Here is a 13,631-nt window from a genome sequence, read left to right on the forward strand (position 1 = left end):
TGCTGGGTGTGCTAGTGCGCCGGGGACTGTAGCGCTGTGCGCTGGGCTTATAGTCCCTGCAGATTACTGGGGGACTTTACGTGTGGGGACCGCCGCGCCGACCGCCCCTGGAGCGGCGGCGCAGCTGCGACTTGTAGTGCGCCGGGGACGCGCCGACCGCGCTTTTACGGCGGCGGCGCTTCTAACTTTAGTCCCCGGCTTTTGCGGCCTAGCGCCGCTTCGTTCCCGCCCCCACCCTGTCACTCAGGGACAGGGAGAGACGCTGTTCTATAGCAGCGCCGAGGGCTGGAGCCTTATTTGCATTCTCCAGCCCCCTTTACTAGACACAGTGGGCGCCGGGTTCCCGCTCTTGTCTCGGGCACGCCCTCGGCCCGCCCCTCTCCTCTGGACGCCGGCAGCCATTCCGGCACGCAGAGCGGGAAAACGGAGACACTGAGCTACCAGCAGGATTCCGGTGCCACACACCCGCTTTTGTGCGGGCGGTAAGCGGCAATTAAAGTGCTGACCCACTAATGCCGAAGTGTCCTGTTGTACTTTTGTACGGTCGCTATTCAGGATGCAGACCTAGAAACAGCAGCAAAAGATCAGGGGTGCTAAAGCACAGACTCTATATGCTGCTTGTCTTGCATGTGCTGCAGTGTCATGTGTCCTTTTACTTGTATGCTTTACATTGCACTGTAAGGGCTATTCTTGGCTGTCTACCCGCCTAGATGGCTAGACAGCGGCAGCAAACAGCAATGGTGCTAAGGCACAAGCTTTCAATGCTGCTTGGATTGCATGTACTGCAGAGTTTATTTTCATGCTTGTACATTCACTGCATGTCGCTATTCTTGGCTAATGCTCCTTGATGACTAGACAACAGCAGCAGAAAAGCAAGGGTGCTAAGGCACAAGCTTTCAATGCTGCTTGGATTGCATGTGCTGCAGTGGTTATTTTCATGCGTGTATGCTATACATTCACTGTATGTCGCTTTTCCTGGCTAATGCTCCTGAATAACTAGACAACGGCAGCAGAAAAGCAAAGGTGCCAAGGCACAGGCTTTCTATGCTCCTTGTACTGCATGTGCTGAAGTGTTTATTGTACTTCATGCTTGTATGCTATACATTGCACTGTACGGTCGCTATTCTTGGCTAATGCTCCTAGATGGCTAGACAGCAACAGCAAAAAAAAAAACAAAAAAAAAACCATGGGTGCCAAGGCACACGCTTTCTATGCTGCTTGTACTGCATGCGACTGTTCCAGGACCCCCAGTGTGTGCAATTACTCAACGGGGTCTCTGCTACAGGTGGCCAAAAGAACCACCTGTGATCCCTGTCCAGGGACAGGGACGGAGTTGCAGTTTCCGCTGATATATTGTCTGTGGCTATGACTAACATCTTACAGACTTGCAGTCCAGACAGACCTTGGGCAATGTTGATTCAATGCCCCTGGCCACCCTGATTTCGAAACAAATCATGGCTCCAGGAGGGTCCCATGCATCCCAGGGTGCAGGCTCTGACACGGACGACAGTCCCAGACGGCCTAAGCGAGCTCCCTAAGAACGGCCCTCGACTTCATCACAGTACTCTCTGTATGATGATGCAGACGTAGCTGTTCAGGACTCTGATCCTGAGACCGCTCTCAATCCGGATACACCGGATGGTGACGCTATAGTGAATAATCTTATAGCGTCCATCAATGGAAGGTTGGGTATTTCTCCCTCAACTCCTCCAGTGGAGGGGTCAGCTTCACAGCAGAAGAAATCCCTATTTCGGTATCTCAAGCGTATATTGAGTACTTTTCTGGTCACTCTGACTCCAGAGAAGCAGTCCAGGAACACCACGCTTATCCCGATAAGCGTTTCTCCAACCGTATTGAGGATACGCGTTGTCTCTTCCCCCCTGACGTGCTCAAGCGCTCCAAGGGTGGATCCCCCAATCTCCAGGCTTGCGGCTAGATCTATAGTTGCAGTGGAAGATGGGACTTCCCTTAAAGATGCCATTGACAGACAGATAGCCCTCTGGTTGCAATCTGTCTATGAAGCTATCGGCGGGTCGGTTGCCCCGGCATTCGCAGCCATAGAGGCACTCCAAGCTATTTCAGCTAGTATTGCGCAGAGGGACGCGGTCACATGTACATCTTGGCCGCAGTAGCGTCCTTCACCTCGCAATGTTGGCATTGCGACTTAAGCTGTTTATGCTGTCCTGGACTCTACGAGCCGTACGTCAGTGGCGTCCGCCAACTCCGTGTTGTTACGCTCCTAGTGTTAAGGGATTGGAGTAGATGCTGCTTCCACAAAAGTGCTTAACCAGATTGCCCTTATCTGGTGACAGACTGTTTCGTGAGCGGTTGGATTAAATCATTCAACTGTCCAAGGGTACGGATTCTTCCTTACCCCAGCTATCAAACAAGACCCATCAGGAGAAGGGACAGTCGAGGTTTCGGTCCTTCCCAGGCTCGGGCACGTCCCAATTGCCCTCGTCCAACAGGACTCAAAAGGCTCAGAGGGGCGCAGGTTCCTGGCGGGCTCAATCACGCCCGGAGAAGGCAGCCGGAGGAACCGCTACCAAGGCGGTTTCCTCATGACTTTCAGCCCTCTCTCTCCGCGTCCGCGGTCGGTGGCAGACTCCCCCGCTTTAGCGACATTTAACTGCCACAGGTCAATGGCCGGTGGGTGAGAGACAGTTTGTCGCAAAAACTTCCTCACCGGCCGAGCCGAGGCTCTTCTGCAGGCAGTAGGAGTCGTAATCCCGGTTCCTCCTCAGGAACAAGAGACACTTTTTACTCCGATCTGGTCGGGGTGACAAAATAGGACGACTCCTTCCGTTCCGTTCTGGACCTTAAACTGCTCAACAAGCACGTGAAAACCAGGCGGTTCCGGATGGAATCCCTCCGCTCCGTCATTGCCTCAATGTCTCAAGGAGATTTCCTAGCATCAATAGACATCAGGATGCTTATCTCCACGTGCCGATTGCTCCAGAGCACCGGCGTTTGCTACGATTCGTTATTGAAGACGAGCATCTTCGGTTCGTAGCCCTACCCTTCGGTCTGGCGACAGCCCCACGGGTTTTCACCAAGTTCATGGCAGCAGTGGGACCGCTCCCGCACTCTCAGGGTCACCCTGTGATCCCTTACTTAGACCATCTACTTGTCAAGGCACTCTTTTAAGAGGCATGCCAACACAGCCTGAACATGGCGCTGGAGACTTCCCAGAGTTTCGGGTGGGTCCTCAACTTTTCAAAGTTAAACCCAATCGCTGGCATATCTTAGCTTGGGGTTTCACACTCCCTCAGCGATGGTGAAGCTTCCACTGGACAAACAGCGGTCACTACAGACGGGGGTGCAGTCTCTCCTTCAAGGAGACACCTCATCCAGAGGCAGTCCCTTTCACGCAGTTTCATCTGCGTCCACTTCAATAGAACATTCTTCGCTAATGGGAGGGGAAGTCGATGTCCCTACACAGGAACGTCCCCCTTTCTCAGACGATCAAGGACTCTCTTCAGGAGAGTCCACTCTTCAGATCAATTGTCTGGAGCTCTGGGCAGTGCATATGGCCCTGCAAGACTTCCTGCAGTGGCTGGAAGGCAAACAGATCCGAATTCAGTCGGACAATCCACAGCGGTGGCATACATCAACCACCAAGGCGGACTACGCAGTCGGCGAGCCTCCCAGGAAGTCCGCCGGATTCTGCTAGGGGTGGAAGACAGAGCATACACCATATCCGCAGTTCACATCCCGGGCGTAGAAAACTGGGAAGCAGACTTCCTCAGTCACCAGGGCGTGGACGCAGGAGAATGGTCTCTGCACCCGGACGGGTTTCACGAATCGGCACAACAGCAAGGTCCCGGTTTTCATGACGATCAAAGAGCTCTGGCGACAGGCATCTCACGGTCGGTCAACCGTGGGCACTACCAGACCGGCCAGACTTACTGTCCCAAGGGCCGTTTTTTCCATCTGAATTCTACGGCCCTGAACCTACTGTGTGGCCATTGCGTCCTAGATCCTAGTGTCCTCAGGATTATCCCACGGGGTCGTTGCCACCATGAGACAGGCTATGAAGCCCACGTCTGCTAAGATCTACCACAGAAGTGGAAGATTTTCTTTTACTGGTGCTCTGTACAAGGAGTGTCCCCCTGGCCATTGGCATTGCCTACTTTTCTTTCCTCCCTGCAATCTGGGTTGGAAAAGGGCTTGTCGCTCGGCTACCTTTAAAGGGCAAGTCTCGGCGCTATTGGTGTTTTTTTCAGAAGCGTCTAGCACGACGTCCGCAGGTACGCACGTTCCTGCAGGGGGTTTGGTCATATCGTCCCCCCGTACGAGCGGCCGTTAGATCCATGGGATCTGAACAGGGTACTAGTTGCTCTCCAGAAGCCGCCTTTCGAGTCTCTGACGGATGTTTCACTCTCTCGACTATCACGGAAAGTGGCCTTTCTGGTAGCGATCACGTCTCTTCGGAGAGTGTCTGAGCTAGCAGCGCGGTCATCCAAGGCTCCCTTCCTGGTGGTCCACCAGGACAAGGTAGTGCTGCGCCCCATTCAGGAGTTTCTCCCTAAGGTAGTATCCTCGTTTCATATTAATCAGGATATCTCCTTACCTTCTTTTTGTCCTCATCCGGTTCACCGGTATGAAAAGGATTTACATTTGTTAGATCTGGTGAGAGCACTCAGAATCTACATTTCCCGCACGGCGCCCCTGCGCCGCTCTGATGCACTCTTTGTCCTTGTCGCTGGCCAGCGCAAGGGGTCGCAGGCTTCCAAAGCCACCCTGGCTCGATGGATCAAAGAACCAATTCTTGAAGCCTACCGTTCTGCTGGGCTTCCGGTTCCATCAGGGCTGAAGGCCCATTCTACCAGAGCCGTGGGTGCGTCCTGGGCATTACGACACCAGGCTACGGCTCAACAGGTGTGCCAGGCAGCTACCTGGTCGAGTCTGCACACTTTCACCATACATTATCAGGTGCATACCTATGCTTCGGCGGACGCCAGCCTAGGTAGAAGAGTCCTGCAGGCGGCAGTTGCCTCCCCGTGGGGGAGGGCTGTCTTTGCAACTCTAACATGAGGTATTTCTTTACCCACCCAGGGACAGCTTTTGGACGTCCCAATCGTCTGGGTCTCCCAATGGAGCGCCGAAGAAGAAGGGAATTTTGTTACTTACCGTAAATTCCTTTTCTTCTAGCTCCTATTGGGAGACCCAGCACCCGCCCTGTTGTCCTTCGGGATTTTTGGTGGTTTTTCGGGTACACATGTTGTTCATGTTGAATGGTTTTCAGTTCTCCGACGTTACTTCGGAGTGAATTTGTTTAAACCAGTTATTGGCTTTCCTCCTTCTTGCTTTTGCACTAAAACTGGTGAGCCAGTGATCCCACTGGGGGTGTATAGCCAGAAGGGGAGGGGCCTTACACTTTTTAGTGTAATTGCTTTGTGTGGCCTCCGGAGGCAGTGCTATACACCCAATCGTCTGGGTCTCCCAATAGGAGCTAGAAGAAAAGGAATTTACGGTAAGTAACAAAATTCCCTTCTTTGTGCGCTGTAAGGATTAACCCTCTATACCGTCAGATAGATCATGTAAAAATAAGCACCTTTTGTAATTTACTGCTTTTTAAAATTTTCAGCCGTTCTCGAGATATCGACACTTTTGTGCACAGCCTGTCGCCTAGGAGACCGACCACTGCTTTTGTAAAAAAGTGTGCGTGTTCTGCTGACTTACAGCAGTGGTCTGTCTCCATGGCAACACAGAAGGAAAGTGTTAATATCTCAAGAACGGCTGATAATTTTAACAAGCAGCAAATTGCAAAAGTGCTTGTCTTTACAAGCCCTATCCAACCATACCCATTTGTGAAGGGGCGGGAATAACCCTTTTAAATGATGTCCTATCCTGAACGATAATGCCAAATGAAACAAAATCTTCATACACCGTGATGTCATATCCTAAACGATATGAATTGGCAAGTGTTGCTGTGCCGGAGGTGGGGCGACGTGCGCTCACTGACTTTTCCTCTGTTTCCTCCTCTTCCGGCAGGAATGCCCACGGCGTACGATCTCAGCAGTGTTATAGGTGGAAGCTCAGGCATCAGTCACAGTAACCTCATCCCTCTAGGTGAGCAGCCAGCGTGTACTCCTGCATCCCTGCGCCCGGAGCCCCAAGACCTGACACACGGAAACTCTAGTAATACTACAACCTCCATTCTCTCATAACTACCCCTCCCCCTCCCCCCCTCATTTTGCAGCAGATTTTTATGTATTTTTTTTTTTTGTTAGAAGTTTCAGAAATGTCGTTCTGCTGCATGTCAGTCACTGGATAATGTTTAGAATTTGGCATCAATTTAACAAAACCCTAATATGACTAAACTAGTCCCCTCCCCTCCATTTCATCATCACCCGGGAGGATTGACCCATTAGTCATCGGGGCCATTGGCAATAATCAGACGACACATACTTATTAACACGTCTCCTAATATAATGTACTCACTGGAAGACGAATCCACCTGTATGCACCTCGGTGGGAGACAATTACTGCGGGGAGGGGCGAAAGGACTAAACTTGCAGGGGGGAGGGGTGCCACATTACTTCCAGTAATGATATTACATTGGTGACTTGCTTTTCCTCACTAAAACGACATCTCGGAAAAATCTGATTAATAACGCAGGGTGAAACGCCAAATGATGGCACCGACGCCCATAGCCAGCCGGGCGGCATTACCGTGCCAAGGCAAACGGGTCGGACAGGTTGCTCTGCCTGGAAGCCGCCGGCATTAGCGTGGCTGTTGGGCGTCACACACAAAAGTGATTACTATGGTCTTATGTTTTACGCTGCATTATTAATCAGATATTGGTAAAATCTATACTAATGCTACACTCCTAAAAGCGGATGTCCAGCTTTGAACACAATCTACATAAAATAGTGCTGCTGCTTGTCGGAGGCCGTCACCAGCCTGATATATAATGCGAATAATGCACCCGAGGGAAACGTCCGGTAATTCTGCTTTACACTATAGTGAAGACTGCAAAAATAGGACAGCAGAAAGGAAATACTAGGGAGATCTCAGCTCTGACATATGCAGAATTTTAAATGTAGCTCTGGAGTATAATTCATGCTGTAACTCAGGATCAGTAATGTATGTACACAGTGACTGCCCCAGCAGAATAGTGAGTGCAGCTCTGAGGTATAATACAGGAAGTAACTCAGGATCAGTACAAGATAAGTAATGTAATGAATCTATACAGTGACTAGCAGAATCGTGAGTGCAGCTCTGGAGTATAATACAGGAGGTAACTCAGGATCAGTAATGTATGTACACAGTGACTGCCCCAGCAGAATAGTGAGTGCAGCTCTGAGGTATAATACAGGAAGTAACTCAGGATCAGTACAAGATAAGTAATGTAATGAATCTATACAGTGACTAGCAGAATAGTGAGTGCAGCTCTGGAGTATAATACAGGAGGTAACTCAGGATCAGTACAGGATCAATAATTTAATGTACACAGTGAATGCATTAGCAGAGTGCAGCTCTGCAATATTATACAGTATGTAACTCAGGATCAGTAATGTATGTACACGATGACTGCACCAGCAGAATAGTGAGTGCAGCTCTGGAGTATAATACAGGAGGTAACTCAGGATCAGTACAGGATCAATAATTTAATGTACACAGTGAATGCATTAGCAGAGTGCAGCTCTGCAATATTATACAGTATGTAACTCAGGATCAGTAATGTATGTACACGATGACTGCACCAGCAGAATAGTGAGTGCAGCTCTGGAGTATAATACAGGAGGTAACTCAGGATCAGTACAGGATCAGTAATGTATGTCCACAGTGACTGCACCAGCAGAATAGTGAGTGCAGCTCTTGGGTATAATACAGGATCCGTAATGTATGTACACAGTGACTGCACCAGCAGAATAGTGAGCACAGCTCTGAGGTATAATACAGGAGGTAACTCAGGATCAGTACAGGATAAGTAATGTAATGAATGTACAGAGTGACTGCTCCAGCAGAATAATGAGTGCAGCTCTGGAGTATAATACAGGATCAGTAATGTAGATCACGTTGGTGTTCAAAGGTGAGCATTCACTTCTGATTGATCCCTCTACTATCCGGCATTAGAGATCATCTCCACACTTATTATTGGCATCTTGCTGCCTTAGTCATTAGGTTCCTGGAGCCTCCATATTGTTCAGTGTTGATGTCCTCGCTCCTGTACACGGGGGTCCGCGCCCGCTCCCCTTACATCAGGTTAGTGGTTGTATGATGAGGAGCATTGGAGGCTTCATAGAACCCACTGATTTCCGATCAGATCTGCTGCAGGATTGCACGGGACTCCTTTCTTCTAGACAGCGCCACCCTGGTCTGTGGGTTGTGTCTGGTATTGCAGCTCCATGGAAGTCAATGAGACTGAGCTGCAGAACCCCACACACCTTGTAGCCATGATTTTTTTTTCTTTCTTATTTCAAGTTGCATGCTCATTCATCATCTCCTGTAATCCATGGTGTGCATTGCTGCCATCACATCGCGCAGGCCCTGCAGACGTCTCTGGTGCCCACCCTGCATCCATACAGACTGACCCGCTAACCTCATCACTGACCCTTCATCTGTTACCAGACTAACAATGCCTATTGTTGTATAGTAGAGGTTCTCCGGGTTCATTATCTCCCTGGATATCCTGAGAGTTCTCAACGGAAATCGCCTCTAAGAGGAACCGGTCACCCGATCCGTGCTGCCCAAACCGCAGCCTGGTGAGACCAGTACAGCGCCGCCTCTGGCTGTATTGTCCCAGCACCGCTAGAGGTGATTGACGGGTCTGTTTTCCATCTGTGTACTTGGCGAGAGAACTGTCAATCATCAGCAGCGCTGGGAGAAGTTGACGATGGACAGCAGCGCTGGACTAGTCTGCCTCCCTCCCGGCATGATCTTTATTGTATACTTCCTCTGAAACACCATTGTATTTCGGAAAATAATATACTTGCCTACAGCCGGGCTCCAAAAAATGCTGACTGTGGTTTGGGCTGCGTGAATTGAGTGATAACTGCTCTATAAAGTGAATCTGTCAGCAGGTTTGTGCTGTAATCTGAGAGCAGCATGATGTAGGGGTTGAGACTCTGATTCCAGCAATGTGTCACTTACTGAGCTGTTTGTCATTTTGATACTGTCAAGGAAGAACTTTGGGGGTCACACAGACATCCCACTGCTGCTCCCAATATGTGACAAATAGCCAGGGTGGGGGGGTCACGCAGATATCTCACCATGGCCATCGATATGGGACGAACAGCCAGGGGGGGTCACACAGACATCCCAACACTGTTCATCAATCTGTGACGAAACCGCACTGCGCAGCTCCACCCGGACGTCTCTAATACGGCGGAGCCATGCTATACGACCTCATTGTTTCCGCCAACACGCAACGTGTTGCATCCCCAAGGGGTACGTAAAGTCAGCTTGGCGCAGTGTTTTACTGACACTCCCTGTCCACGCGGGCACGGGGAGAGAGACAGAGTGGGCCACGCAACTTCCGGCGTGACACCCCACTCACTGACATCCTTGACAGATCCTTTTCACTAGCCCTAGTGAAACAGGGCCCTGCTAGCCTCGTAGTCTGCCACTAGTTCCTCATTAGATATAGGCCTGGTCCGTTAGCAGGATTATATTGGGCCAGAAACCAGCCCAGGTAGTATGTAATACTAAACCGAGCTCACAGACATGGGATTTGTGGATCGAGATAAAAAAAACAAATCAGAACTAAATTATATATTTATTTGCCGTAAGGGCACACTAGATAAAACAATATATACATGAGATATTTACAAAGACTATGGTCAGAAATGCAGTTACAAGTAAGATATAAGTGCAAGCAGATGTACATATGGATCAGTTATCTGTTCCTTGTGACTAGGCCTGGGGCTGGCTCGGCATAGGGTTGGCGCTGTGAAGCCAATGGTTTCCTTGGAACTCTCCACACATTTACTGGATGTGACTTCTCTGAGAAAACCACCTCCAAAATGTCCACTTTGCTTTTAAATAACCCATAAACCTCCCACATAAAGCCCACCTGGTAACCTAAGACAGGGCTGGACATGGGATGCGCCTTCAGGTTCCAGAGAATTATGAAATGGGAGTTTTCCTCATATCTCCACCTCTGAGCGTCCCACGCAGAAGATTTTACCATCTTGCTTCCTATTATGATTTTATCTCTCCATAGATGGAAAACATGATGGGTCTATTGTCTTCCAGCAGCTAGTTATTAATTATGGGCTGATAAGCTTGTTCTATGATTCATGAAAAATATGTGATATGTGCTTCCCGCTGTCCTGAGGCCAGAAATATGCCTGCCATATGTGTGGGAGCTACACACACCCCAATTTTATCATTTTTACTTGGGAGCCAGGCTGTCTGCCAGGTCCCCTTTGAAGCTTCTCTGAAACTAACAATCGCCTGCCCACTTCCCTAGCTGAATTACTTTTGTCACCGGGGGTGTCTTGTTGTGGTCGGTGCCTTTTCCTTACTATAATTGACTTACTATAATTGACTTTTGTTCCAGAATGGAGGCATTGGACTTCTGCAGGTCAGGATGTGGCAATATGTGTGATTGGCATGTATGGATAAGCACAAATACAATCACTGTTTTATGAGCTGCAGATCTCAGAATGCTGAGCTCTGTATAAACCCCACCCACACCATTGATTGTACGCTGTGGAGGTGGTGGGGTTACACAGTAGTTGATTAGGAGGCAGAAGACTTTTTAGTCCTGTAGTGATAATCTGCTGATAAAACAGATTGTATTGGAACCACAAAACAGGCCAGTAAGTGACACATTGTTGGAATGAGGGCATCTGCCCCTACATTTTGCGGCTGACAGGTTCCCTTTGATAACCTCTCTGGGGACGATGAGAATGTTATTAGATGATGAGAACCTCTTCCTGGGGATGTGTAATTATTTTGTACATGTCTTGTTTTGCCAATGTTTGTAGTTAGGAATATTATGGGGTGACAGTGATTTGGGGACACTTCTTCCCTTCTGATATTATATGACAGGTATTCACTCTCGGGCAGCGCAGGTCGGTGGTGGTAGACGTCCCGGTAGCCTGAGTGTACCCCATTAGGTCACTGATCAGGGGTGAGCAGCACGGATGGGGAAGGGGCGGTGTACTCGCCCGCCGGGACGTCGCCACCACCACCACCGCTGCGCATGTGAATGGCGCTGGACAATCCCTTTAAGTCGTAGGCTGCCTACCAGCTCCGGCTGCTCTGTGCCAGTCTATGGGGCGCGGGGCCCCTGCCTTATCACAGTCCTTTACGCTGTCATGGTATTGTGGGGGAAATGTGTGTCCTATAACCTTCCCATCTCCATCCCCACCTCCTCCCCCGTTTCCTTACAGCTAACACAGGAATCGTTAATCACACCCACTCCAGAATGGGATCTATCATGAGCACAGGGATTGTTCAAGGTGAGGTCCTGCCGCAGACTATCGCGCCTCTTCTATTGTGCCCGAGTCTTTCTAGCCATGTAAAAACTGCCTCTGTTTTCTTTTTTTTGTTTTTGTCTTCCCCCCCCCCCCCCCCCTCTTCTCTTCTATCCTCAGGATCGGCCACCGGACAAGCTGGCTCCACGTCCTCCACCTACTACCCAGTCAACAACCAGTTCACCATGGGCGGCCCGGCCATCTCCATGGCTTCTCCGATGTCGATCAACACCAACACAATGCATTACGGGAGTTAAGAATTGCTTGCCCTGTCCCCAGCGCCCGTTGCCCATCCTACCTCTCGCCTCCCACCGTCCTTTACTCGCTCTCTAAACCAACAGCAACAGGATACCAAATGGTGCAGAGACGTCTCTGCCGCTCCTTGTCCTCCCCTGACATCTGCGGGGTTTTTTTTTTTTTAAGTACTTTCAATAAAATATCACGCAGTGTCATAAGAAGACGGGCAATGAAGATTCGGAGGCAATCATGTATCGCGCTGACGCATCCGGACCCTCCTGCGCTGATTCTGGGGGGGGTGAGAAACAATACAGCATTGAAGGGGGCTGCAGCGCCTCTTTCTGCCCTCTTAATCATGGCTATTTCTTGCTGGGGCGAGTGGGTCACTTACTTGCAACTGGTGGGGTTTCTGGTCTTCTTTTCTCTTGCACCCCTCGCTCTATTTGCAGTAATCTTGTCATCAGGGGGGAGTATAATCCCACCCTAAATCTACGTCACTACACCTGTGCATGGAAGAAGAGATGGAAGCCCCCTCGTCTTATACTTCATACCTGTGAACCCTAACCACGATCGAATTGGTGGTCTGCCCAGTGACTGGACGACATAGTAGGGTGTGGACCCCCCCGACGCCTGTTTTGCTTCATTGGGACTAGGCCCTGGACGGACCGGACTACTTGGTCAAAGCTTTGTATCGGCATGCGTGTACAGTCTGGAAAGTGTACGGATAAAGGCGTGGTTTCTGAAAGGAAGGGGTGGGGGGGTACGGAGATCGTGTGAAAGCTTTTTGTTTTTTTCACCCTCTAGGTAGGAAGGCTTATTTTTTTTTTTTTTTTTTTTTGGGCCACTTGACCACAACGTCAGTATTTCTGCCGACGCAGGTACCCATTGTAGTCCGTTTCTTTAGGGTCTGGATTCTGCACCGGATCGGGGGGGGGGGGGATGAAGAACTGTTACGAGCTGACGTTAAGGGTTAAAGTGGCCTTCCGGAGAGGCGGCAGCCATTGATCCTGGGGTGGGTGCGAAATGTGAATCTCTTGCTGGACTTGACCGTCTGTGTATTCTCCCCCATTTCCGTTACGCTGGACTCTCCTCCGTCTCCCCTCCTTTCCTACCTCTGTTTTCTCCACGGCAGAGTGGATAAAGCATGTCCTGAATGTGTCCGTCCCTGCATCATGTATGTGACATACATATATATATATTTTCTTTTTATTTCTATCCCCCCCCCACTCCCCTTCCTCCTGGAAGAAATGTTCGGCTTTTTTTCTACAAAGATTCCTTCTAGTATTCGGGGGGAAGCTGACACTTCTGTGATCTGGTTAGTATCCTCAGGTTTCTTTGCTCATATGTTTTTGGGTTTTTGTTGTTTTTTTTTTATTTTATTTTAATTTTTTTGTCTGTCGCCCCCATACACCCCTCCCCTTTATGTGTAATCTGTCTTTGGTTTCATGTCTGCTGTGGGATGGCTTTTCAGAGGTCATTGCTGAACACACATCGGAAACCATTGCTAACACAGCTCTGCTGGTCTTATTCTGCCTGTAGTGTTCAATAAAATTGGGAGGGATTTTTTTTTTTTTTCGGAAGTTTGTTTTTCTATCCTGGTAAATACAGTACTCGACAACTGTTCTTGTGATGGTTTTCCTTATGTGCACATGGTAAGTTTCAGACTAAAGGTAGCAAAACCATGAAAAAAAACAGTAAAGAAACCAAACAGATTTTGTGCTACAAAATTAGATTTCTCCATTTGCTCACCTTTAATTTTGATAGTATCCACAACAAATCTAAGCCAGAATAGGGCAAGTTCCACTCACCTAAGAGATGTTAGGGCATCATTAGGTTAAAACAGGAAGGTCAGTCAACTTGGAAAATTGCTAGAACCTTAAGGAATCCTCAAATAGTTATTAAAATTACTATGATACATCTGTCTCTTATGAAAGAGAGACCATGAATTACTACTGCTGA

General features: G+C 49.2%; 1 protein-coding gene across 4 annotated transcripts in view; it reads left to right on the top strand.

Moving 5' to 3' along the window:
• The window catches only part of CARM1 (coactivator associated arginine methyltransferase 1), a 38,249-nt gene extending 25,011 nt beyond the window's left edge, over nucleotides 1–13,238 (top strand). For 2 of the 4 annotated variants that reach the window (XM_075346521.1, XM_075346522.1), the window contains exons 14-16: nucleotides 5,998–6,144; nucleotides 11,352–11,420; nucleotides 11,556–13,238. In XM_075346521.1, the coding sequence (XP_075202636.1) occupies nucleotides 5,998–6,144; nucleotides 11,352–11,420; nucleotides 11,556–11,692 (353 nt within the window). In that variant the 3' untranslated portion in view covers nucleotides 11,693–13,238. The remainder of the gene's footprint in view (nucleotides 1–5,997; nucleotides 6,145–11,351; nucleotides 11,421–11,555) is intronic. The other 2 variants (XM_075346523.1, XM_075346524.1) reach the window with 2 other exon arrangements.
• Nucleotides 13,239–13,631: the final 393 nt, after the last annotated feature.

Source organism: Anomaloglossus baeobatrachus, chromosome 4 (genome assembly GCF_048569485.1).
Source record: "Anomaloglossus baeobatrachus isolate aAnoBae1 chromosome 4, aAnoBae1.hap1, whole genome shotgun sequence".
Taxonomy (NCBI): Eukaryota; Metazoa; Chordata; class Amphibia; order Anura; family Aromobatidae; genus Anomaloglossus; species Anomaloglossus baeobatrachus.